The sequence below is a fragment of the Syngnathus floridae genome, chromosome 10, assembly GCF_059516105.1.
Source record: "Syngnathus floridae isolate MCC-2025c chromosome 10, RoL_Sflo_1.0, whole genome shotgun sequence".
Lineage (NCBI taxonomy): Eukaryota > Metazoa > Chordata > Actinopteri > Syngnathiformes > Syngnathidae > Syngnathus > Syngnathus floridae.
In genome coordinates, this window is record NC_142422.1 from 8,123,167 (window position 1) to 8,150,751 (window position 27,585).

At 39.8% G+C, this 27,585-nt stretch overlaps 1 protein-coding gene across 3 annotated transcripts in view; it reads right to left on the reverse strand.

Annotated features, from left to right (window-relative positions):
- Window positions 1–27,585, reverse strand: part of vps13b (vacuolar protein sorting 13 homolog B) — a 210,759-nt gene that overhangs the window by 68,906 nt on the left and 114,268 nt on the right. For all 3 annotated transcript variants that reach the window (XM_088386303.1, XM_088386304.1, XM_088386305.1), the window contains 3 exons: window positions 14,893–15,096; window positions 11,915–12,041; window positions 11,165–11,308 (listed from right to left, as the gene is read on the reverse strand). In XM_088386303.1, the coding sequence (XP_088242429.1) occupies window positions 11,165–11,308; window positions 11,915–12,041; window positions 14,893–15,096 (475 nt within the window). The remainder of the gene's footprint in view (window positions 1–11,164; window positions 11,309–11,914; window positions 12,042–14,892; window positions 15,097–27,585) is intronic.

A 27,585-nucleotide genomic window follows, 5' to 3' on the forward strand; every position in this document is an offset into this window, starting at 1 on the left:
GCTAAGGTAAGACTTTTGTGGAGGTGAAGAGGAGAAAACAACCACAGTTTAAATGTCTGCTTAATGAGTACCCTTTGTTGGAAGGGACAACCAAGTGCAGCAGCTGGGAAAGAGCATGAGTTTGGGGGAAAAAAAAGCAAAACACTCCTTTTACTCCCCCGTCTCTCTTCATGAGCTTAGGCTGTACACATGCATTTACAATTATGGCAAATACCCAATCGTCTCTATAACCACCACCGCAAAAGAGTGCCCCCTAAGCAAATTCTTGATCTATATTTAGATGTGCTTACAAGTGGAATATGGGATAATGGGGAACACAATTGCGGGGTAAGGGAGGAAAAAAAACAATGAGAAAATACAGTTGCTTGAACTGGAGTTTGAATCAAAGCGTGCACAATTAGCACATTCACAAACCGAGGATTTAATATAAATTTTACTATAATGAAAACAAGTAAAGCGCACAGCTGGATTTCTCACAGAATTTCTGGACTTGGTTATCCACCTTTATGATTACACACAGACAAGGGGAGCAGGTATTAACAACGTATGGCTCCGAAGGCTGCAGATTTAAGCGTTACGCCAATTTATTCACTGACAGAAGGCAATAAATTTCAAATACAAACATGCACTGCAGCTACATGCCTGCTCCCATCTGAAATCCCCCTTTCCAGCCATTACTTTCGATTACATTATATAATAGCTGCACTGAAACACAGTTTCCACGTCCCAGTGTAATCTTTCTCTGGAACTGTGAGTTGATCGTGAACGTGAATGCGCGATGACACACACACGCAACCCACAACATCCATTGGCCAATCATGATGTCATGCTTCTCACAGTCTCTCGGCATAACGTCCTGGAAAATGGAGGATAATCCCCAAAGTGTGAAACCATGAGTCTCCCAGGTGCCAATCATATCAGTGCGCATCTGTGTGACCCCAATTTCTGTCAGTGTAACTCAGAACAGCTTGGCTAGAACAAGGCTAATAAGCGGAAGCAAATGTCACATCATCCAAATGCCACCCGTTTACAGTGTTGGCTTGCTAGTCCAATATGACAACAGACGGTTTACATCTGAATAGCACATATGTACTTGAGTGTTTCCAGATGAATCAAAAGTAGGTTGCAATTCAGGTTGAGCCATCACGGAATAAGAAATTCTGGAGGTTTTCACTTGTTGGAAAGTCCATATGGTCTCAAATGAATACGGTAAATTTAGCATAAGTGACATACTGTAGGTGAATGTTATTTCACATGGGTCTATTTCGAAGCCATATATCCATAGTGAAGTCCGACTTTTTTTATTGATAGAGAGTGGATTCATTGGTTAAATGATTATGTTCAAGGGGGACAAGCAACAAACATGCAAGGGGGAAAGAAGTAAAACAAAAAAGGGATAATAAGTCTTGTAATAGCTTAAAGGTACGATACATATTTTCTCCAATATGTGAATGATGAAAATGTCAAAGGTTTTTAGATTGGAAATGACAACAACCTATGGTAACTGCACACAGATAAAGGTTGAGTAGAACTGCTAAATAAAAAAAAATACAGTATGGTTAGTTGTAACTTTTTCCAATTAAAAAACATGAAGATTACATTCACTTTCGATAACATGCAAGACTGAGTGGAGGTGGTCTGGAATGTCGTGCTACCTTTCAATATTTATTGTTGAATTAATGTTTGGCAGCGGTTTCTCATGTTCTCCAGTGACTACAGCAACATTCTCAATAAAATCATAGGAAATCATATTACTAAATCTTTGTGACGGCACAATACAGTTGAGCTACTTGCTTGCAGGACATCTGCATGAGAATTAACTTCTGTATCTTGACTACATCTGCCCTTACAAGTTCACCCCCCTGTTGTGCTACTTACCATTGTTTACCAGAACCATAAAGCCGATAGCAGGCCTCTGTTCTTTTGTGCCCAAGGTAGAAAACACTCAAATAGGTCAAAAATAATAACAATAATACTTTACTAAAGGCCAAAAAGACTTCCATTCAACCTTTCATTTTCTTGTGCTAAACAGTGGGTGGAAGACATTTATAATGTGAAGTCACCTCACTCTGTATGCATTCATGGCAGCCACTAAGCAAAGAAAGGCATCAAAGGCAGCCATTTAATACATTCAATGTTGTTCCACTAACAAATGCAACCTGCAATGCACTTAAAGTGAACCACAACAAAGTAGCAATAGAAGGTCATGACTTTGGAGCTTGGAAATAGATGTTGAGTGCTCCAGTGTGACTGTCAACTGTACTTTAAACATGGTATACGCCAAAGCTCAGGGCGCCAAGAGGGGCCATTTTAACAAGCTCCCTGCGCTCTGTAATGCTGGTGGGTGGTTTTACTCCTTGGGGTTTAATGACAAATCTTTTAGGAAAATCAGGGACAACATCATATTATATGTACTTTACGTTGACATTTCGCAGACTAACACCATCTCATCTGTTCAGGAAGGATTGGATATGTAATAATATGCAGGGTGCGGGGAGGTGCACGTGACATACTTAAGGAAAAGAAACATCTTAATGACAGTACAATTTATGCATCTGGACATTCCAAATGCATTGGGTCAGGTGGAGCACTTTTCAAGAGGAAGCAAAGCCAAGACTGGAAAGAAAATACTTTGGAGCTCAACAAAAATGAGTATACAAGCTTGAACACAGGAACCATAATCAGAGTTTTGATGTTGATTAAAAACCTGTGGTTGAATTGTTATAATTAACTTTGATTACAAGGTATTTTCTCATTTTGCTACATTGCAATATTAAATTTATTTATTTATTTAATTCTTCTATATTTGGGGGGTTATTATGGGTATGTATCAAAATTAGAAATACTGATTCTCAAAAGAGACTCCCGGTTTCTTAAAAAAATATGTTTCTTAAAAAAGTAATTGCTACTCACTACACATCTACTTTGGTTCTGTACAAATAAATAAATAAAATAGAAAGGGAAATCAAGAATGATTTTGATCAGTTTTCAAATGCCTTAAGGTTTGGGAAAGCCCTGGCTCAAACACAAAGATGCAGTGTTATAAAGGATGGATGATGAAAAGAAAAATTGGCAAAAGCGAGAGCTAATGCAGTCCAAATGGAGAACGACAAGCTACTTAACAAAAAACTGGTTCTTAGGACACATGGCAGCCACAGCCTTGGTTTTGTAATTGTTTAAACTTCAAAAACAGCTTCTCTCCTGTGCCTTTGTGCAGCCTTAGTTTACTTATAAATATGCTGCCACAAATAGAGCCCAGATTTCTGTTGCTCAAGAAAACTGAGCTACATGCAGAGTAATGACATTTAGCAGCCTAAAGCAGGTTGACTGAGTGCGACTCTCAAACTTCCTAACTCACTCCACTCTTGATCTTGAGCAATCAAGAATGATTTAAAAGCTCTGACAGACACCACCCTGAGAGCACAGATGATTTATTGCTTCAGCATCCCCATCAGATGTACCAATATAAACCCAGGAGGTGATTTAGAATAAGGTCTAGCCAACAGCTTATTTCAGAATAGTCCTTATCACCAACATATTTTCACTCTGTATAAGCTGATAAAACAGCAATCCAAATAGAAACATATAATTGGGAGATAAGTCATCAAGCTAAAGATAGTGGAAGAATTTTGCTGTCACGGAATAAAATAGATTAAAAGCATTTATAAGATGATACCAACGATGTATATTTATGCATCCCTAGATGTAAAAAAAGAAAAAAAAATCACATGCAACTAAAATAGAACTAAAATTTAAATCAATTTGCAACAAAAGACACTACAATAACAGCTCACACAAAGCTTGTCAAACACAATGAATTGTGGGGAAAGATTGCAATTCACAGAATGAAGTCAACATGTTTCTCTTCAATGGCACTTGGACACAATGACTTTACTTCAAAGCAAAGAATCATCCTCATCTGCTTCCTTTCTCATTCAAGGAGGGAACCACTAGCAGCTACCCATTCATTCATTTTAAGATGGATGATAGACTACTTGAACTCATTAAGGTTACGGGTGAGCTATATGGCCTATTTCAGCAGAGAGACCATGTATACACATTACAGTAAGGCCGTAACCATGATTCAAACCACGACCCTCAAAGGGACGTGCAGATGCCTACTAATAGCTGATAGGGTTTTGTCATCTAACTCTCAAAACATTGGACATCGTCCTATAAAACATTGTGTAATAGTAAAAAAAAAAAAGATACATTTTAAGGCATAGTGCCTCATTGTAATTATTTTCTCAAGTTTACATTTAAGGGTGAAAACAAAGAGAGGCAATGAAACAGAAAGGACACATTCTTAGGTTACAATATTGGCTCATAGGAGAAGTCACTGAAGATTTAGTAATGCTTTTAACTTAACATCGTTAGCTTTGGCATCAAGATTTCAACAAACAAACAATAAAAGATACTTCACCATGCATTGTCTTCAGTATGAGTTTGCGGTTGACAAAAGCAAAGACTTGAGAGACTTCAAAAAACAGGAGAGATGCTTTTCATTAGTTCATGAAGGGTTCTTCTGAAATTCCCGTAAGTGCTGCAAGATAACATTGTGTGCCTCAGAAGGGAAAACAGCAGTGGCATGAGGCGGGATGGGGACAATTCAAGTAAGCCAGTGTGGCTTACGGTAGCAAAGATGTGTGGTCTGATGATGACGGACTCTTAGAAGACCCCTATTAATAGTTTAAAATGTAGTATGAATATTAAAAAAAAGAAAATTGAGTCCAGGAATCCTGTTTATGTCTCAAAATGACGAGAAAGGAAAAAAGAAGTACTCACTGATTAATTACTGTATGAATATGTTCCGAGGACTGGGGGAGAAAACATGTGATGTACTCTGTGTTAAGTTCACAAAGGGCAGTTGTGTAAGACCCCCACCATTCCCTCATCAACAATAGCGGGGTGTTTTTGTTCTATGGGGGATAGATGTACCACAAAGATTAGAAAAAAAAAAAAAAAAAAGAACATTCTGATTTTATTGCATTCTGGCTGAACTGATAGAGATAGTTCAAGATGAGAGGAAACTATCTTTCATAATCACTGTTTTTTAAGGAAGGGTTTGACGCTAAAACCAAACATATTCAGCTGGCAAAACAAGCAATGAAAACCTTAATCACACGAAAGCATAGCAGTGGCATGTCTCAGCACAAAAAGCTGAAAAAGCGGTGCTTATTTCTCAGCATGTTGACCATGGTGACACATTTTATTCGAGAGGAAAGTGGACGTGGCAGGCAAATGAAAATGGAAGTACGTATAATACTTCATGCTGAGCAGGAGGCCCTGTGTGTTGGTTGATTTTGGTCTTTTCTAGCCTCAAATGTTCCAATGCTGAGGCGATGACAGAATGTGAAAATTGGCGTGGCATGCTTGGCACCCTGTTATTTTTTCTTCTGAAGTTCATCACGATACGTGTATACATGTCTCTGCAGGATAGCCCTGCTTTTATTGGTCACTTGAGTCTCGGCCTCCAAGCAGAGGGAGAGGACATTCCTCACTCCCTTCACCTGAGTTGACACCCAATCTCACAGTAGACCACAGGGGCCCGTTGCCTCTCCGAAAAGATGCTGTCTGCTCAAACAGAATTCTAACCCTGATGATTTAATCTGGAGTTTTCACGCCAATTTCGCCAAAACCGATTGAAGAACCAGCAAATTCAGCTGCTACTGATCTCAAATAGATTGAGTTTCCAAGGGGCCAATTTAAGAGTGCTACAGAAGTCGGACGGTTAGGGTGGAGGGAACTGAAAAAGCAAGGTGAGTTGTTATGACTGGCTGTCAATTAGCAGTTGATTCAAACAAGAGGGTCAGCAAGAGATGGGAAAAAGGTGAAAAAAAGCTATAGTTTCATAACAAAAGAAGGGCAGCGAGCTGGACACTGGCTAAGAAACGGTGTTGAAGAAAAGATGAGTCAACGGTGTTTCCTAAACAGATGCAAGACTGCCAAAATGGAAAAGGAGATGGCTGTAGAGGGTGGTTATTTATTATCGTACTCAGCGGCAACAGGGCAAATGAGAACAGAGTTAAGCAGGGTGGGAAAAGGTGGGAGCGGAAAAGCAATCTCGCCCTCAGAGAGTGTTAATGGCCAAGTTGATTGGTTCAGAGTAGACCTCCGAGGAAGGCCAACTCTACATTTACAGAAAATACTTTGGAAAAAGAAAGAAATCAAAGCAAACATCAGCTTTTCTTATTCTCGCTGCCATGTCATTTTTTTTTCTACTTCTGCTGCATTCTCCATCCATTCGTGCTCAGGCTTCCACCGGTCTGTTCCCGACCTCACTCGTTATTTGTGTTGGCCATAAAACGCTGCTGTGACACATCACTGTCTTGGAAAGTTTCGAGTGAGACATTCTACCTCTCAAAGACAATAATGAAACACTCATCACAAGGAGGAGCACTTCTGGAGACAGCTCACTTGAAACTTTACTGTAGACAAAAAAGCATCCAGATTCAGGTCCAAATCTTATGTGCTCCTGATATTTAGCCGACACTGACAAAAATGATCAACTGATACAAAAGGAGAAGATCAAGTGAGCTTCCAAGTCTTGGACAGTAACATTTCCAAGCAGTCCATTAAAAGGCAAAGACTAGACAACAACATTTAACTAAAAGTGACACCTTAGAAGTTTGACATACTCGTATAATGGCCACCTTCGAAATACGCACACAAGAAAGAAACATCAGAGAACTGCTGGCTGCTTCAAAGTGTTCTCCGAACCCAGTGACAAACCAAAGCAGCTACCAACCAATGTGTTTCATGTCTTCTGTAAATCGATGTCTCGCCGCAGTTCGTGTTGGCTGGCAATGTCCTCTGCTTTATAATTAGGTGCTGTAATAGTGAAGCTCTGCATGAGTGCAGTCAATGTGCCTACTTGAGCAAAAGAAGTATGAACTTATAAGTTATGAACAACTGAAGGATTTAGAACTTAGAGGTTCTTTTGTAGAGTACCCTTTTCTCTCAGCCGTGGTGTGTGCGCTTCTATACGTGCACTTGTGTGAGTGCTGAAGGAAGTCTAAAGCCCCGTTTCCCATGCGTGTAATCATCCCAGGATGAGGTGGAGGATGAAGCCGTGCGGGACTTCCCCTGCACCAGAGGGTATTTTCCTCTTCCACTGTGGTACAAGCACATGGCTGACCTCGTCCGCATCCGTGTGTGAGCGAAGAGTCAAAGAGACACGAGCAGCTCTTGATCGGGCTAACCGTTTGACGGAGAAAATAGCTGGGCAACCTTCGGGGAATGCGAGAGAACGATCGTGGTAATGACAAATTATACATGAGCCACACACAGTTGCCAAACAAGAATGATTTGTCGATGGACAGGTGATGGATAAAAGTCAAAATCAAACGAAAAGCTGTACACTTAGCAGACGTTTCATTAGGTACACCTGCACAATCAAATTACCTAGACAGAAATGCTCTGTAAGAGTTGAATGTTGAGACACGCATTCGCACTTTTTAATACCTAAGTTATTTTTTATGTTAATACCCAATTAAAAAAAAAAACTAATGACCAAAAGTATTAACGTATCAAAGCAAAACCACCGCGATTGATCATCAGACTGTCAAATCAAATAATCCTTATTATCTTTGAAAGATGATTGCATAACATTCTATTGTGTGACAACATTGGGCAGGTGTGACAAAAAAGTGAGATAAGCAAACGGAAATTTGTCCTGCACTCTAAATGTGAGCAAAGCAGAGCTGAGTACAATCGAGGTGTCAAAAATGATAAATAAATCGATAATAAAAATAAATTACAGCTATTTCAAATACAAAACAATTGCTTAATTTAAAATGACCCCAATTAAGACATTTGCAAACAACAGCTTTAACTTTGGATAAACATAACCAAAGCAGTAACTGAATCAGTTCAAAGGGTTAAATAAAGAATAGCGAGTACATCAATCCTCCTATTTGATATTGATTAATGGAATAAACAACAAAAAATGGTTCAAAAACAATAATGGGGTAACACATTTTGTCATCCATCCATCTATTGATTGATTGATCCATCCATTTTCTGAACAGCTGGTTTTCAGCCTGTCTAATCTGATTTCATTTGATCAGATTATTAAATCAATTGATAGACTAATCGATTGGCAGTGATAGGACTACATTACAGTACCACTGTCCCTCAGGTAGCAATCTGCATACTGTGATAATGTTAGCATGCCGAGAGTATGGGGACCATGTTTATGTATGTACGTATGTGCATGCGTGTGCGAGTGAGGACAGACTCGTGTGTGTTATGACACTGCCGCCCAAGTCCAAGCTCTTCTGTTATCTATTCAGAGCTGCTTGACTGAATCATCTCCTGCTGCTGAAAGCTGCCTGAACCAAGCCCAGCTTCACTTCATCATGATTAACGTAAACCATCTTATGGAGCAGGTCCACCAGGAAGCGAGTGTGGAAAAGTAACCCATACAAAAAGTTATGAATTCATCCAGGAACACTGCAACACCCCAGACATAAAAGTCAGGACATTTTAGCACTCGAGCAAGAAAAACAAGAACATTACCGATGCATTTATTGTGTGAGTAAATTGGATGTGTCTAAATTTGACTTCAATCAATCTGCATGTAGTCTAATTATGATTTAAGTGGCGAGGGGTGAACAGCGGAAACTGTGGATGAAAGACTATTTTGCACAATGGCATAAAATGCCACAGATCATGGGAACAATCACAGCCGATGACAATACGTGACTTTCTCACACACACAGCTCAGTGAATTGAAACGAGCGAGTCCCACACAAGGCTTCCATGGAGGGCATGTGCGCACATTGCCCACATGCCTGCTTCGCCTCACCACTGCCAGGGAACCCAAAAGCCTCTACAAAACAAATTCATTAACCCGGACAATAAAACACAGCTGTGAGGGATGATGGGAACTGTTTGAAATCAGTGCGCGGGATTGCGGGGAATCTGTTCAAGTCAAACAGCATGTTCTCAAAATGAGTGGGAAGGAAAAGAAAGAAAGAAAAAAAAAAGACTTAGAAGTAGGGGACACTGAGGAAGAAGCAGTGTTTAATCCAAATTGCTGACTGAGAGCAGATATGCCTTTTAAGCTTTCCTAAAACACAATAAGCAACTGTTTTTAATAGAATGTTGATAGCATGTTATGAACAGGATATATAAATGAAGTACAAACAAAACTGTCAAACACTATAAATATCACCCATGAAATTGACTGGTAATTTACAAATATAACCCTTCCAAATCCAATTTTTTATTCCTTGGAAACTGTCAAATGAAAATGAATTGAATCTTTTATGGCTTCTTTGTACGCCGTGAGCAAAGAAACTGGAATCTATTGTGTTGTATTCTGAATACATCAAAAGCTTTCACTCTCGGAACTTCCAACAGCAAACAATGTCAGAATTCATACGACTGATACGATTGTTTTGGTGTGGCGAGTCGAATGTATTAACAGGGGTGAGACAGATTTCTGGCACAGCAGATTGGTAGGCCTTTGAGTTGGGGGGATGCGGTGATCAAAAACACCACGAGAGGGCCTCGTAGTTTGCACAATGGGCTCCTGCTGATTGACCAAAAGAATTCTTTGCTACTAGCCAAGAAGCGGCAAGAAGCAGTTCAAGTTAACTCACACCACTGACACAGATGAAGATGCAGAGTTTAAACACTTGGAGCCACTGATCTAAATACAGAGCATATTTATTGTGAATAATAGCCACGCATACTATGCTAAATTTATGATTTAGAAAGAATTACTGGGAGAAAAAAAGTTCATGGCAATAGAAGCATAATCCTACATAGGTGGAAACACATATTATGCATGTGCCCCCAATATAAAACACTTTCAAAGTGTCTTAATAATATGCATGTAACCTGTTTTTATTAAGATAACACAAAAAGTATCTGATTACAGCAAATGTTAAACACCTCCCTCTTTTGTCTCGCTGATATTAGCCTGCTTTGAAGTGGTGCTACTGTCTCATCAAATTAACCACTGCTGACTCTGGCCCCCCATAAGTGCTGAGCCAATGCAGAATATAGGCCAGGGCTACTACTAGCTCAGTGAAGAAAATCATTTTCACTCGTGGAAGCAACACTTCCATTCCGATGCCACCAGGTTACTGTATAATGTTCTGCAGTAGTACTAACGTGACTCAACAGTTGGTGACAGATTCCTTGTGATGATTTTGAATCTGATCATTGAAGAGTGGATCACCACTATCCCATCAAGTTTTTAACAGACCTCCCAGAGTACTTGCTATTCTTTCCCATCTCGCCTTGAACCTGGATGAACCTTCCATTAGCTGCCCCACAGCAGAATCAAGTCATGAATCATTAGCAGTCAAAGGTGAGGCCTTCAAGACCAAATCAAGAGCAGATGTAAAGTTAGCACCTCCATGGCTCTGACTGTTTAGGCAACAAAGGAAATTCACAACTGATTGGTCAAGATTCATTATAACACGCTACTGTACTATTAGATATGACATAAGTTAATTTCACAATTCTAATTACTTTTATTCTTTTCAGAAAAGTGAATGCTTCTTAGCGTTGAGAAAATTCACATTATTACATTAAAATTCGAAAAGAACTACAGGTGGCTCAGCTTCATGCCTGTCAACTCAATTCTTTTCATTTAATTTAACCATGTCTTCTTTTCCCTGTCCTTAGCTCTTCCTTATGACTCTCATCCTCACCACAGCTGGTAAATATTTTTATATTGTGTTCCATTAGCAAGTTTTATTGAGCGGTCAGACTGGGCAAATGGCGCCTGGGAGCTCCCTGTCCTGTAAACAATAGAAAAAGGCCCTGAAAGCTGCAGCTGAGCACAGCGCAGTAAACTAAAGCCACATTAGAGAACCACTGTGTGCTGAGTAAATATTTAAATGTGTTGGATGCACCTCAGTATAGGCGCTAGTCGAGGGGGAAATATTTCAAGAAAACACTCAAGATGGATTTTCTTTTTAAATCCAAAGCCGACAAAGGTCAGTGGATAGATACATAACTCAACTTTGTATCATAACATATATACAATATATAAAGCGTAAAACTGTATTATTTTGTCGGAGCATCTTCATGTCACCAAATTAGCAAAGTCAACATAACAAAGTTAAAGCAGTGTTTTTGTGAAAGGACCATACATGAATTACTGGGAAATGCAACGCATGCATGTGAAATGTGTAGTCGATACCTCAGTGCCTTGCACAGGAGTGTCCATGCCCCCCACGTTGTCTCTGAGAAGCTGTTGAAGGAGGTGCACCTGAGCAACGCTGAGGTAAAAATCCAAACTGCTGGTCACATTAACTTCAAGGGAATGGCCACACACCACTATGTCCTACAAAAGGACCAACAGTTCAAATTGCAAATCAATCATTGACGCTGATGAAAATGGACAATTCATAAACAATGTCAAGAATTATAATTGTCTTAGATGTATTCTATCTACAGTAATACACTGCTTGAGTCATCGCACATAAATCATTATAATTCCTCCTACGTTTTCCAAATCCTTGGGACCTGAACATATCATATTTAAGATGTCAGTGCAATTTATGAATTAACTGATATGCATTGTCAAGGGGCATGTTAGCGTGGAGAAAGTAGGCATCAAAGAGGCAGGAAGTTGGAGTGAGCTGTGCCAGAAAACATCAGCTGTATAAGCAGAGGTTTGAACTCTGGGGGTCAAAAGCCTCCATTACATGCTTTTCTGGCTGTGGGATTCCTAATGAGGGCCTTACTGTATGTAAAGAGGTGAAAGTTGAGTACATCTGACATCTCCATAAATCAAGAGCAGAGAACAAAGCCCGCAGTACCCATTCCAAGAAGGTCAAGGTACAATCAGGCATCATTAGTGATCAAACTTCTACTGAATTGAGAATCCAACTTTCCATGATGCAAACTAAAAGAGAACTTTGACATGCTTTGTGCTGAGTCCACTGACCTCTGCTTGCCCCGTGTCAAGGGAGAGATTCTTACTGAAGATGATTGCGGGGGCAGCAGTCACTCGTACAGAGAAGTCTGTCACAATGGGTGTCAGGATGGCCCGACGCTCCTGGTGCCTCCTGATACTATGCAAATACATGGAAAAACAAACAATTGTTAAGTATTAAAGGTGATTTTCATTAAAAAATAAACTGCTTTGATTTAAAAGGTGCGAGGGCATCTAATCGAACCGAATGGAATCTTTCAATTTTAAACTATAGAAATACACCCACTTTTACGGTACCTTACTGGCATGAACACGGTTAGACACATAGTGAGACATTATTTGACAACTCCCAATTGGGAACAACCTTTAATTCTATACACAAGATCAAACTGAGACCTTCTCACATCGGCTTTCTTCCTTTCACTTATGTGCATTCCCACAATCAAGTCATATTTGTGGGAACATTTGTTAGCCGTAAAACAAATATACAGGCCCGTTTTATAAGGTGGTGTTAATTGCCACATCTGCTGCTATTAAAACAATCACGCTGTATGGCTTACAATATTTATAGTTGGCCGGGATTATAAAAAGCCCTGTTTCTAGGTGGCCCGGTGTACAGTACTCAGCCAGAACCAATATCAGGTTCACTTCTCCAATACAGATGTGCATTACTGCTGCCCTCAAGCTATTATTTTCTGACACATTTCTTTGAATAGCGGGCAAAAGAGGTTTAATTCGGAGGTGACATGATCTATGGGGGCAATTGGTGTTAGCTAATCTCTCCTCAGACAGGGATTGAAACAATGAGTGTCTCGTTGCAGGGGACAGGTGCTATCATTCAGCAGAAAAGCAAAAACGCATAGGGCTCAGTTTACCCGTAATATACGGGGGCCTCTGACATTGAGCCGTGTGTGTGTGTCTCCCTACACCTTAGAGTGGATGTGGTGGAAACAAGAATACATGGAAAGTGTGGCTTTTATTTTGCACAAAACTAAACAGCAGCAATATCAGTGGCATGTGCAAAATGAGAAAGCCCTGACAAGCGGAGGGATGGAGAAAGTTCACAGCGCCCTGACAAAGGGTCTTTCCTATCCAGCAACTACACACTGGGATGAGGACAGATCCTGTCAGTGGATCCATGGTGCTGGAATTTCCTCACAAAACCTCAGGAAGCTGACTGAGGCCACTGTTGATCCAAAACTACTGGAACTCTAGTGAACCCAAAAAACTGTGGAGAGAACATGCCTCAAGTCTCCAAAACAGGAGAGAGTGCGAGGGTATCGATGTGGAAAACAAGGGGAACGTGAGGGCTTGGGAAGTGGCGTGCATCAAATCTTGTTAGGGTTGAGGTGTTAATTTTTCGGGTGAATAAAGATGACAAGTAAAGCGGTGCATTATGTTTAATGATTTTTCCAAGGCCTTAATTTTCTGAAAATGCAATTACTGACTTTTAATGTTTTTCAATGACCCGCAGAAACTCTGCTCCATGTTCATCCCAAAAAGATTTCAATTGAGAGTGCAACAGTAAATAACATGCAGAACAAGTCATATGTGCACTAAGGGTGAATTCAAATAAAAACAATTCTCACCGTTTGTAATCTATATTTTTTTCTGCAGTAATGTTTTATATGTCTCCAATATCACTCCAATGCATCACTTCAAATGTCATTTTATGCTTGGGATGCGCTCCCAATGTTTTTGTGGGGAAAACCTTTTAAATTGGGTAGTTTTCCCCAGTTTTCAACCCATTGCCAACATCATACATAGTCTATTCGTGTAAAGTAAGGTGCAATTTAATGTTTTATTTGGGATCTTTGTATAGGATCACAAGCAACATGGCAATCATCAGTGTGCGCAAAAATGATTTGGGATCTTAGTAAATCAGGCCCTGCAACCAGTTGATGTCCGATCTGAGATTTTTAAAATGTGTCACTAATAATCTTTGTTTGGACCATGCTTCAGATGGCCTGCGTCTATGGTATGTTTCGAATGACCAGATATCAGATCTGCATTGATTATTCACTGCACTCTTTCACACTTGTTTTTAGTAGACAAAGACAAAATTTGAATTCTTAGCCCATGATTGTGTGATTTCTTGTGTTCCCACACAAAACATGAGATGAAAAACGGATGTGAGGCCATACAGGCTGTAACGCTCATGCTTGTTTTAGCTCCCAAGCCTATTAAAAAAGAAGCATCAAAAGTGTGTAATTATGTGTTCAGAGAGGCTCCATTAAAGGGAGGGAATGAATGCATATTGCTCCCACATCAATACTTTACAAATAAATTATGGGACATTTATTGCTGACAACATACATTACCTAAAAATATTATTAGAATAAATCAATACAAAATGTATTGATATCGTCCAAAATATCTGTTTCTTCATTACTGATGGCCAAAACGATTGGTTTAAAAAAAAAAAAAAAAATTGGTTAGACAAAAAAATAGTTATACGTACCCTAAACAACTTTAAGTAAAGTTATTATTATCTAATAAAAAGTGATGTAGAGTGGAGACTTTCCTCCACCATTAAAACTTCTTGAAACTACCAGTTGAGCCTTTTGCCAGACCAAATGCCACAACACCATCAGAAGACAAAATTGTGAGTCACTCACAATTAACGACAGCCTCAAGCAACTTTCATCTGTCCAAAGCCCAAAAGGGTTGTCCCTCCATCAAGTAAACAGATTTACTGAACAGTAAGTCCAATGATAACTCAAGTTTTCACCACTGGTTGAGCTGCCAAGTCATAAAAATATCTGGCTGTGTTTGACGTGCTAAATGTTTAACTTCACCTCTCACTCAGTTTCTTTGGCAAAGGCATATTATGTGCATCTTACATATGTGTTTGTGACAGCCGCCGTTACAAATGATTCCGCCAGACATTAGTTTAATGAAAAAGGTGGGGTATAGTGTGATGACTTCCTTACAAATGATGATGGAGTTAAACTGTCTGTATGCGATAAAGCAATAATATTTCTTCTGACCTGCTAGCCATGTTCCATTCCAGGGCCGGGTTCTGGGAGTTCCTCTCACTGTCCGCGGATACACCTCCCTTTATTCCCTCCTTCTCTGGCTTAAGTTGCTCCCATTGAGCTGTGCCAATGTTGATAGACTGAAGGTCGACTTGATATTGACGATCCTCAACCTCTGAGCCTGGGTCACGTAGGATACCAAGGTTTGATGCACGTCTAAAAGGAAAAAAAAAGATTGGATTGTTACCTTGGTGCACAATTCAACAGAAACATAGCACATGATTGTCACACAAAATTATGTTATATGAATTCCACATAGCAGGGGCGGAACGGTGCGATTTAAGGTCCCAGTTGGCTACCAATTCGATACAGTAAGGGAAGAGAATTAAAAACATAAGGAACGGATTTAATAACATGGGGGGAAAAAAGAAACATAAAAAGCAATACATTCTTCAATAAATGAAACCTTCTCAAATACATCTAATTCTCGATTTTACGCGGACTTTGGGGTCCAGAATTTGGGAATCGCGTCAACCCCGAAAGCGCATTGTATAAAAAGTATTGTTTTTTTTCTTTTTAGAAAGGTATGTTTTTAGGCAGCCGGAATGGTCCTTTATTACGTTAATTTATTAAAATTCTCAGCCGAAGGGGTTCATTCATGTAAAATAATATGAGCAATGAACCAAAACAAATATCTTATTTTATTCAGAAAGTTTTTATGTAGAAGTCCAACATATGTTCAATACACCAACAATTACATGCCGACCACAGAGTATACATCTTTTTTCATCGCTAAAGAAATCGGATGAGCCTTTCGAACAAAATCTTTTCCCCACCAAGTCGTTCGGTACTACTCAGCCAAACAAGGCCACAGACTTCACTTGTGTCATCAAGTTTAGGTTAATGACATCCTACTATTGGCAGAAAATAGTGTCTCGGCAGTAGCAAAAGAGTACCATAGTTTTTAGATAATGGCTTTATCGCCTCACTTTTTGTTACTCCCTGGACACAAACACAAATCTGGCAAGAGATGGAGAAAATCCATCATATGTAGGTATAGCTGGCTCAGTATTTGAAAAGATCCAAACACTGTTCCAACAGTGCCAAGAAAAGATGATGCACTCCAAAGACAAGATGCGCATGATTTCACAAAGCAGAAAGGAACAATCACAATCGAGCATCTGCTTATGACATCAGAGCTTTTGGTTTGTTATGATATGTTTATTTGTGCTGGTGAATTCAAATGAGTGCTTAAATGGAATAAATAAGAGCTTAAAATGACTACAGATGTAGTGGCAAGCCGAGTAGTTTTATTTAGTTCGGCAATGTCAGTGCTAATTTTCATTCAGCGTTTTCCTCCCTTAGCCACACGAGAAAAGCCTCCACGAGTGCGTTATGTTATGACATATGCATCAAATACAAAAACAACTGTGATGGGAGATCAGAGGCGCATAACCAGAGTTAGCTGGATTTGTTGACACACAAACAAGTGAAACAGATCCTTAATCAACATTTGGAACCACATTTATCAACATAGTTAGATTTGAATCAAGCCAAGAGCGTAAGTATGATTTGGGTGGGATATGTCACTCTAGATTGATTGTTGTATTTTTTTTTGTTTCTTCGCGTAACATAACCTCCATCTTCTGCCCATCCACAAACTATCTTTCACATTAAACAAACCCAAGTTCCCTCATATGCTTTCCAAATTACCTCTCCACTTAGCAGAGCCTCTTACTCATAATCAACATTACATGACAATCTGCAGCCAAGTTTCTACATTGCTGAGCTGCAGGGTCATCCCCCCAGTGATATAAATATAAATGATAAACATTTTTCTTGGTCATGTACCCAATGGAAACCTGTGTGATTTAATATCAAACGACATGTTTCAGCCAATTGTAGGAAACAAGAGAGCTTCATTTCTGACAAATAAGGAGGGGAGGAATTTTGGGAGCTTCCCTTGGGGTGCAATAATAATTGAAGCCAGATCTCTTGTTGTACATGTGTGTTGGGGCAGGGGGGGAGGGGGGGACTGGTGGTTTGACATATTTGATTGGTCATGTGAGGACCACACTGCATGGCCAACAGGAGACAGAAAAGGCCTTGGGAAAGCACAGCACTCCCACTACCCACGTATGACCTAAACATGTAGAGCAAGGCAGGTGGAACCCACCATGCCTTCTCATGCTTTTATCACACATCTGTGTGCCACTAACGCATGGAAAATAGTGAGGAAAATGAAAACAACAACTAATAATTGACACCCTTTTCCAGATGAGAGAGGCAGGACAGGAGGGAGAGTATTTGAGGAGAGGGGGGCACATCGTACCTTAGTTTGCCCTTGTTCGTGAGCCAACTTTATTTAATAGCTGGGAAATACCAGACAATTTTTTTTAACGACAAAATACTGTATATTATGTACCGCAAAAAAAAAGATCAAAAGTGCCGTAAATGCCGTAAGTGCACATATTGTGGCATTCATGGTCATTATAGCAAGAAGCAGTTTACCTTCTTTAGGCAACTACTCAATTTAAGTTAGAGGAGCCAATTGGAGTTCAAATGAGGCAGCTTGTTCCAAATTATTTTGGCAGGCAAGTCAAACACTACCAGTTTGAGCACTGGCAGTATGTTGAACGAAGGACCTGCAAATTCACAGGTGAGTCATCACAGTAACATACGGTACAAATCTTGATAGCCCAAATTCCCAAGATATATCGAAAGAAATGTTAAAGCAATAATAGTAAAATAGTTACGCCCTATCGTCCATGTTTTGATGTTCTTTGGGTCTACGCATGTGTTTGACAGAACATTAATCTTGATTAGTCTCATCGGGAAGACTTCTGGGAGTATTGGTGATTGAGGTGTTGCAGATTAGGGGATCATGTGCTGATAGAATTAAAGGAGGCACCTTCTGGAAACCGTATTGTGTTAGCTGATGCCTTGAATGCCGATAAATAGCAAACACAGACACAGGCATGCGCGCCAACTCTGCTGCTGCATGTTGTAGCAAAGTTAAGTGGAAGCCTAAAACGTGGGGAAACAATGCCTTTAAAAATCAAATCCAGACATGCACTATATATTTGCATGACAGCGGGGAAATAATTACTAGAAAAATAAAGTTGAATACCTTGAGAATATTGCAGCAAATTATATTGTACAGCAATTCATATTGTAAATAAGTAAAAGGGCTTGTTAAAAGTGCAATCCTGCGACGGACTGATTACCATGCTGAGGTTTTGAAGGCTAACTGTGGTTCAAGGTTGTAAAATAAACCACAACGGGATCTGGTTGAGGCTCACGGCCTGATGGTTGGAGTGTGAGAGCAGTGAGCTGTGTTAAAACACTAACAGGGGTGATCGTACAGGGTAACGCGCACACGCGCACGCACTCACACACGACTTTTGCAACTTCCATGCATACCCTTTCCCAAACCCCTGCCCCCGGCCAGTGGTACAGGAAGCAACAGTGGAATACTGAGCAGTGCCAGCTTCTGGGTCTTGTCACTCCGAAAGCCACAACTTGAACCCACAATCCCGGACCTGTTTTTCACTTCATTTCCCCAACAATCACTTGCAATTCATGTCTCCTTGCACTTCTTCACTGAGGCGACTATGAGCCAATGTGTGTGTATTTAGGGGAGATGAGGTCCTCTGTTTTTACACTGAAATAGAAAGTTCAGCATGTCCTTTTCTCAACTAATTCAGCAATGTTAAAATAGAGATGTTCCAATTCAAGAGTGCACCACGCACATTGAAGCTTCCAACATTGAATGCCTCTGAAGTCATACAATGTCAAAAATAATTTATGGTGGGCGTTTCATGCTTTTTCTTTAGATTTGCGTGACTTTTAAAAACTTTTTTTTTTTAATAAAAGAAGCGCGCAAAGGTTGTTCCGAATGTGTCAAGAAAAACAGTAAGTTTGGTGTCCCAAAACCTTTGAATGCTGTTGTCACTTATCACAGATAAGGTAGAGTGTATTTTTTTTTTTTTACACTTGTTTGGCAAATGTAAAAATAGAAAAAACAACTGGGATGGATTGTGTTTGACCTGAGATGTCCTTCTATATTTGCTTTTTTAATGATTTGAGGTTCTGGTGTTGTTCCATCACAGCTCAGAGTTCACCCAGCAAGTCCTTATTGGCACCCAGCAGCTCTGTGAAAGCATTAAACTGCACAGTGGCTTCTCAATCAGTTTGCCTTGACTGCCACTTGGCAAGTGTGGCTGTTGAGGGGGAATTCATAAGCATCATGATTCATACAACTTGCAATTATTTAGTAGGTTAATTTCCCTCCCTGCCTACAATGAATTGCCAGACATTCTGCAACGTATGAACTGTGGATTTACGACCCCAGTCAACTAATCAAATAACTGTTAAGCTTCATCCACCGATTATCTGAATTAAATGGTTTGAATTACAATGCTTACCAAGCCTCAGAATGAGGGGGCAAAATGATGTGGTGGAATATATGGTCAGCAAAATATAAAACACCGTCAGTCACAGTTTCTCCTTATTAATTTCCGATGACTTCAACATGGATGAAACCCAGCCACAAAGAAAATAACATTTTGAAGACGACAACAACAAGCTACTCCAACTGTGTCACACTTGGCTGAAGAAAAGAACTTAATTTTGGTATTTTAAGTCAAGTGTGTTTTCCCCTTAAATGGGCTGACACATGATAAAGAAAAGCGCAGCTTTCCGGCTCTGTGATTTAGAATTGATCAAATTGGCAGTTTTGCGACAATCTTGCTCAGCATGACTCATCTCATCTCTCAAAACTCAAATGTATACCACCCTCAGGAAAGTCATACATGATCACAGCCAGACAATGAGGCCCTCTGTTTACACTGCAGTATACAACACAAAATCAGTGTTTGCAGTATTTCAACATAAGTCATAGATCGCCCTCGCAATTTACATGTCAGGGAAGTGATATTGTTCTATACACAGTGGGTGTCGGATGTGTAAATCTAAACACTGGCAGACGTGCTCTCCATGATGGCTGGCTCGTTGGACATATCCGGCTCATCCAGAAAACAATCCATGTGTAACGACCATGTACTTCATTTGACCTTAGTCACGTATGTGTATTTTATGTGATTCACATTTAAAGGTGACCTTAAATGTTTTACAGTTAGGAAACCAAACAACAAGATGTTGAGTACCACACATCGACAATGTGCTGCAATCTCGTACTGGGTTTTGAGTCTCCACATACTGTGCTGTATTACTCTTTGTTGAAATGCAAAAACATGGAGCGATTGCCAAGAAAGAAAAAGCTGGCCATAAAGAAGGATACAATTTTATATATGTTTGCCTTCCAAGCAATGTAGAACCTTTGTTAGTGCACCCACTGCTGGTACCGCCATTACAGAGCTCATTTGATGGCTACCAAAATAAAGGAACTTTCAATGATTAGTAGTTAAATTTTAATAAAAAAACAACAACAACTACCTGTTCAATGTGTGGTTTTAATAGGTATTGTGCAAAAAGGTGTTTGTATACTACAGAAGCTCTAGTTCCATAGAGATGGAAAAAAGGCACATATGCTATGCGGCTCTCAGTGTCAGCACATCTCGTACGTGTGGATGTCACAAACACCAAAATAACAAGGATGCCTGCACGTTGCACTGAATATGGTTGTGCATAATGACACTCAATCACAATGAGGGAACTAATAAAAATCTGTCAAGAATAAGATTTTGATTTCATCTCTTTTAAAAATATTCTGTATTACTAGTACCAATCGTTTTGGTCATTCGGTTTAGTGGTAAGTGGAAGACAAGGCTCCATAAACTCGCCTAGTGGATAGTTATGTTTTATAAAACATGTCAGGCTGAGTTTGGATCTTAAGAATTGGAGGTGTACATGACTTTTCAGACGCCAGTATGAAACTATGCTTGTTTCCTGCCAAGCACTTCCATAATGATATAATAACACCATTTTATTCTGAGTCAATTTATCAATTAATCTTTCAGCACATGGATGGAAGAGATTACTCCTAACTGGCTGTGGTAGGGAAGAAGGGAGGGGTCAGGGAGGTTTCTCATACGGAGTCATTTTAAGCTACTATATTAGACAAAGCACATATAGCACTAATTTAAAGTTAAGTTCGATATACAGTATATCATATAGTGTCTTTTATAGGTCCAAAGGATGTTTAACAGTATTTTACACAGGTAATTCATAGTGGAATCTGGGTTCCCAAACAGGGGTGGTCCAACTCAATCCACAGAATTCATACAGGAAGTGTGAACAGGCCATTTAGGCCATATCACACCAGCTAAATTGGATCTAAGACCAAATGCTGATTTGGCCACTCCAAAATCTGTTATTTATTTTTTTTTTAGCCTTTCAGAGGTGGACTTGCTGATATGTTTCGCATCATCGTCCTGCTGCACAGCACAAGCGCTTAATCTCAATGGCACAAACTGATGACGAAACGCTCCCCCTGCATGATGTTTTTTGGAAGACATTGCAATTCTTTGTTCCAACAAATCGTCCGGTCCGTCGGTAGCAAAGCAGACCCAGACCATCAGACTGCCACCACCAAGTTTGTTTATTTGCATGCTGTTATTATACGAAATGCTGTGTTATTTTTACAACAGATCTAATGGGCTACAGACCTTCCAAAAAGTTTTGTCCTGTCAGTGCATTTCTCAAAACGTTTTGGGAATAGCAAATCTAAGTCTGTTGTGAAAAGCAAAGTATAATTGTTCACTGTGTGGTAGGACTATTGACTCATACTTTGGCTGGGAGCGGGTTTCATAGAGTTGTAAAATTAGAAATTAGGCCCACTTAATAGCTGAAACAACGAGCATTTTTTCCCCCACTTGATATTGATTAGGAGGTCATGTATTGCGATTCTGGTTAACATTCCAGACAGACACGCTAAGACTGTTTATGAAGATGGCCATTTTTATCTGTCAAAGAGCGGGCCATTGGCAAAGCGCTTTGAAGTAAATTACCCATTGTTTACAACAATTATTGAATCCTGACAACTGTTTAAAGCTGCAAGATTATATATCAAGGCCGTATCCTTCTTTGGATAGAAGTTGATTTTTTTCCCACAAACAAAAATCATGGAGATAATGGCCGTATTTGATGAGTATTGTATACATGGAGTATTGTATCTGCTTTGCGGACAAGCTGAAAAAACACAATTTGATAGCTCCAACAGTAGGTTCTTTGTGGTCACGTCTGCCTCAATTCTTAATGACAGTTTGTTTGTCTTAAATACTGTAAGAAGGATGAAACTCAGGCTCAATCCCATTCCGTCTTAAACCTAAAACCTTGCCGTAAATATTCTTTGGAGAGGCAAAGACAAAGGGGTAAATTTAAAAAAAATAATAAGGCGAACTAAACGTGCAACGTCACTACTTGGGGTTACATGCTGGTTGTGTTGGAAGCAGACTATTTCCCTTCAATGACGTTTAAATTAGCTCTATAGTGAACGTTTACCAACAACCCAGAACACGTAATTGTATAAAATTATAAAACATCTAATACAACCATGAGCGTCATTAGAATGAAAAAAAAACCCTCCAACTGATTCATCTCACATATGTGCACAAAATAAAATCAGATTTGCAACATGAGAGTAGCCTACATATCCACAAAGTGCAGAACATTTCCATTTTCCTTCTGTACCCCTTTGAGGAAAGCTCACTAAGAGAGTAAAGTACTCTGCTTCATTATTGCAATTAGAAATGCTGATAAAATGAAGAGTAGTACTGTAAAAAAACACCTATGAAAGAGAAACTTTTAAGTTGCAGTGCAAATTGTGTTAAAGAATATGACTGATACAGCAGTCCCCCCACCCTCACAAAAAGCAGAAAGCCCCCGAACAGTAAAAGTTCCAACTAGTTTAAATGGTCCATTACGAAAATAAATGACAACAATATAGAACATGTGTAAGTGAAAATAAATTGGCCCCTAACGGCATTTAAATCCACCCAACCAAAATAGTTGCATGTACTAGTGGGAACTTTAAATGGACACAATAATTCAAGAAAACATATAAGTCGTGATAAAACTGACATTCCTGTGCCTCAGACCTTATTTAGAAAAAAAATATTCATTACACTGCATGCGTATGCCAAGGTGAATGGCTCAGTAATCCAATATAAACTAATCTTAGCTCCAAAGCCTTATCTTAAATGGCACTAAACACGAATGGCTATTGCAAAAGGCTGTAGTTGGAGCAATGACAGGATTGGCTAGGAAGGGAGGATGTAATGTAAGTGCTTCTGTTGAACACAAAATGTGTGCAGAGCACATTCCAGGTGGAAAGCATTAGAGGAGATGGCACATCAAACAGGGCCTGTTTTTGTCTCTTTCCTGCAGCCATGGTGGCAGGAAATGCTCTACAGCATCCTGTGATCTGACCAGAAAGTGACAGCAGAGAGGCGTCCAAATAAAACGGGAGGTTAAGAACATGTAGAAAATGTTCAAGAGCATCCTGCAGAGAAGTGGGGATTGGGGGTGGTCACATAAGATACATAATAATGACTGCAGTGCATCGCCTAATACAAAACAGTCATCTGAAGGTGAACTCGCCTTGTTTTAGTTGGATGGAGAATAAAAGAAATTAATTGAGGAAGAAGAAGAAGGGGAAAAAATAGAGACGTATGGATTTTAAAATAACACTTGGGCAGGTTTCGCGTTAAAAAGTGTTCCCAGATGTTAAGACAGTGTCTGTGTGTCCATGTGCACAATCCTGGACAGTGCAAGTATGGTGACCAGTTGTATTTTATACAAAGCATTTAAAAGATATGATTGGAACATTTGCATTCATCTGACACAATAATGTCTTTCTCACTAATGGATCTGTCACACAAATTAGTCCTTAAAAAACAACTATTGGACATATTGCACTGCTCACTCGCACACACGTGCAAGCAAGCACAGATACAGAAAATATACGGTTTATCTTTACGCATACTGTATGTCAATGCCTGTTTCAAAGTGACAAAATACTACTATTAATAATATTATTTGGGACTACTTTTATACAAATTTTAAAGAAAGGCAGGGGTCCTCTGTTTATGACGTGCATCTCTGTAGCTGACTGTAACTGGTCTTTCTTTGAAACTTCAAGACAGGCATCCGAAATGTATAATGACACTTTACATCATGGATGATCTCATTACCAGTCACACAAATGGAGAGACCTGAGCAGAAACATAAATAAATGCTGGGCACCGCGCCTCGACAATTGTTCAATGATGATATGAAAGTAGGACATTGAAAAGCGTGATACTTTAAACCTTGCATTCACCATTCCTGAGAAAGGATGGAAATTGAGCCAACGATCTGATATTTTATTACAACATATATACCGTAGGTACCAAAGCATTTTGCTTGCGTTAATAATTTTTCCCCTGATTACATGTGTGAAACTGGAGCTGGGCAGTAATAAATTGAGGGGGTTCGGGCGCTGACTGGCGGGCTGCTGTGTGTGTGCGCGCCGGGTATGCTATGGAGAGAAGAAAGAGGACCACCACAGTAGAGCTGTCCATGTGGTGGCTTCACATTTCCCTCTGTGGTTAATTCAAATCTACAATGGACACACGCGCGCGCACACACCGACAAGTACACACATGCACACACACAGGATATCAAAAATCTACACACCCCTGTTCTACCAGGATTTTGCAATATAAAAAATGACACCAAGATAAATCATTTCAAAACGTTTTCCACCATTAATGTGATCTATAACCTTTATAAGTCAACTGGAAAAAAATAAATCATTTCCAGTGGGGAAGTAAAAATAAACCTATGAGATAATGTGGTAATAAGTGGGAATGTGGCTGTGTTCAGAATTAACCAGTCATGTTAAATCCAAGTTAAATGGGGGGGTCAGCACACACCTGCCACCATTTAAAGTGCCTTTGATTAAGATCCCCAAAGTGCAGATGTTCTAGTATGCTTTTTGTGACATTTTTGAAGTCCCATCTCACAGCAGAGATCATGGTCCGGCAGAGCATTTCCAGAGTATCTGCAGTGTCTCATTGTTCAAAGGTATCATTGAGGAGAAGGGTGCAAAATAATTTCCAAGATATTAAATATCCGACGAAGACATAGAAGACAGTCATTACTGAGTCAAGAAAATATGGCACAACAGGAACAATCTCAGCACTGGACATCCCACCAAAATTGTTGAAAACTGGTCGGAGAGGCTGCCAACATGCTGCTACAACATTGAAGGAGCCGCAGGAATTTCTGGCAATTACAGTTGTACATGTGACAACAATCTCTCGTAATCTGTCCAATTGCCTCTCATTGCAGCCCACAGAATGGGGTTGGATTAGATGTGGGTTGAGCTAAATGTCTAACTCCAGAGGTGGTAGGAACGTCCATTTTGATGTCCATTTGGAGTGAACGGAGTGTCAAACAGCTGACGGAAGCATGTCGTCCAGTGTGTTGAAACGAGGGAGTCGACGTTGGCTCTAGATGTCTGTATCACTGAGTTCCAAATTTGGGGTCAAAAGATGATTGGGATGGTACAGTACCACATGTACCCAGCAGACAGTGCAATCCCTGGGGTGGCTGAGGTTAATATTCGGCTTTGGGTTATTAGATAGAAGGCACTTCGGGGTCATAACCATGCCGAGTGTCTGTGGTCGAGGTTAAGTTTCAAGCTTAGGGATCTGGCTAGATGAGACCTATTTGGACATACCTCCACTGTCTGTGTTCCACTTTTGTATTCCATGAGTTCTGTTACTTGTAGTGTTCTGCAATCTGGCTTTTATAAATCAGTTCATTTCGTTCTGGATTACAGATGGAAAAACGTTTTCATTGATAATTTTTGTCAAAGCGATTATTTTATGTCTTTGACATTGATTATATTATGTGCTCAATGTCCACAAATTGAATAAGAAACATATTTTGCAGCTCTGCTTTACACTTTCACTGTATGTCCGTAGGAACAACTATGAATCCCTTCTGGGTAAAAATCGTTATCAAATGTAACCAAACAAATCTGTGTGCAATTCGCTAATTTCTCCAGCCAGTGTCTACTGGAGAAAGAAACTGAGCCATGGCTCGTGTAAATGTCCAATACCCCCCTCAAGGACTTGGAGCAACAAAAAAAAAAAAGTTCTGAGCACAGCTTCTGGTTCTTTAGTTTGGTTGGACCTCCTGGGGTTGTAATATGCCTCTCATTACACAAGCATTAGACAATTACCACTGGATTCTCATTGGTTTCCCAGAGCTATGCTTGTGGCTTCACACATGGGCATTTAAAAGCATCTGCACATTCCTTCTTTTTTTTTTTTTTTTTTTTTTAGGTTGAGGTCGACCCCCCCTCCTCGCTTCAGCCAGCCAATTGTCTTTTCTTTGATGCGATGTTCTACTGTGTAGCAGGTAACTACTGACCGCACGCACACTCTCAAGCTTAAACAAGAATGTTTCCATGTGAACACCTCTGAACTGTATATTCAAAGTCCTTGCTTTGTATATTGATGAATTGCTCGCTTTCTGATACTTCAAGGTAAATCTTCCCAAAAAGAAATTAGTGGCGACATACTGCCGACCACCTGGTGCGTGATACGCTGTGTGGTTGACCACTCAAAGGCTCTCTGACAGCTTCAAACCAACCACAGGATGCCAGAATATCAACATGTCATGCGCAGCGAGAAAAAGAACAAAAACATCATAATATGCGAGGCTGGGGTTTGACAACACACACGGACATACAAGCACAAAGATAATACGCACACACAATTTCCGCTGAGCGCGCACACATCACATACTGACAAGAAAATGTGTATCGCATTTTGCAGTCGGGCTTCCTAGTTTGTGATAGGGTATATTCTTAGAGCCTCATATCCTGCTTCAGGATGAAGGCGATGCACGAGCACACACACATGAGGTCACTGAGGTCACAGTCCAGTGGCCAAGCATTCAACCCCTGAATCAGGCCCTTTTATGAAAGGAGCACAGCTGAGTGGTCAACCCAACGACATCTGTCATCATGCACCCCAACCTGACTGACAGCAGCATGCCAAAACACAAGAGCGGTTTCCGGTAAGTTCGCAGATGGGGTCCGTCACCTTGCGCGATTCCTTTTTTAGGGCCATACGGTAAAACAGTGATTTGGACTTGGAAACTTATTTCGAAATAAAAGCCCATTCTGTGAATGACTCATTGATTGTAGAGAAGTTGGCAATGATAGGCAGTACTATTGAGCGCTCTAGTAAGCTGGTAAAGTGTCAAGGCAGCCTTTTAGAGAAAATTAAAATATTAAAATATGGTAAAACACATATATTTTGTTTTGATTTTATTTTTATCTTTTTTTTCCACACTTTCACACATTGACGATATAACTAATAGAAGAACGGAAAGTGATACAAACACTATGAAAGCAAGATAATAGATTGTTGGAAATAAATTAATTTAATTTCATAGGTTTTCAACGAAGGTCAGTGATTCTGATATTTCCCCAGTAAAAAAAGGCATTGCCCTGCCTGCACAGTGTCCATAACAAATTGATTTGCGTTACTGAACTTGTATGACACCTATGTTGCTTTACTTACAGTATAAACATTTGATACCACCCCCCTTTAATGAAAGACACACAATCGTCAACTGAAATAACTCATGATAATATGATTTAAAAAATACAGAAACATATCAATAAACGTTCCTTTTAAATTGTGGTTCACGAGAATAATTTTAATAATAATAAAATAATAA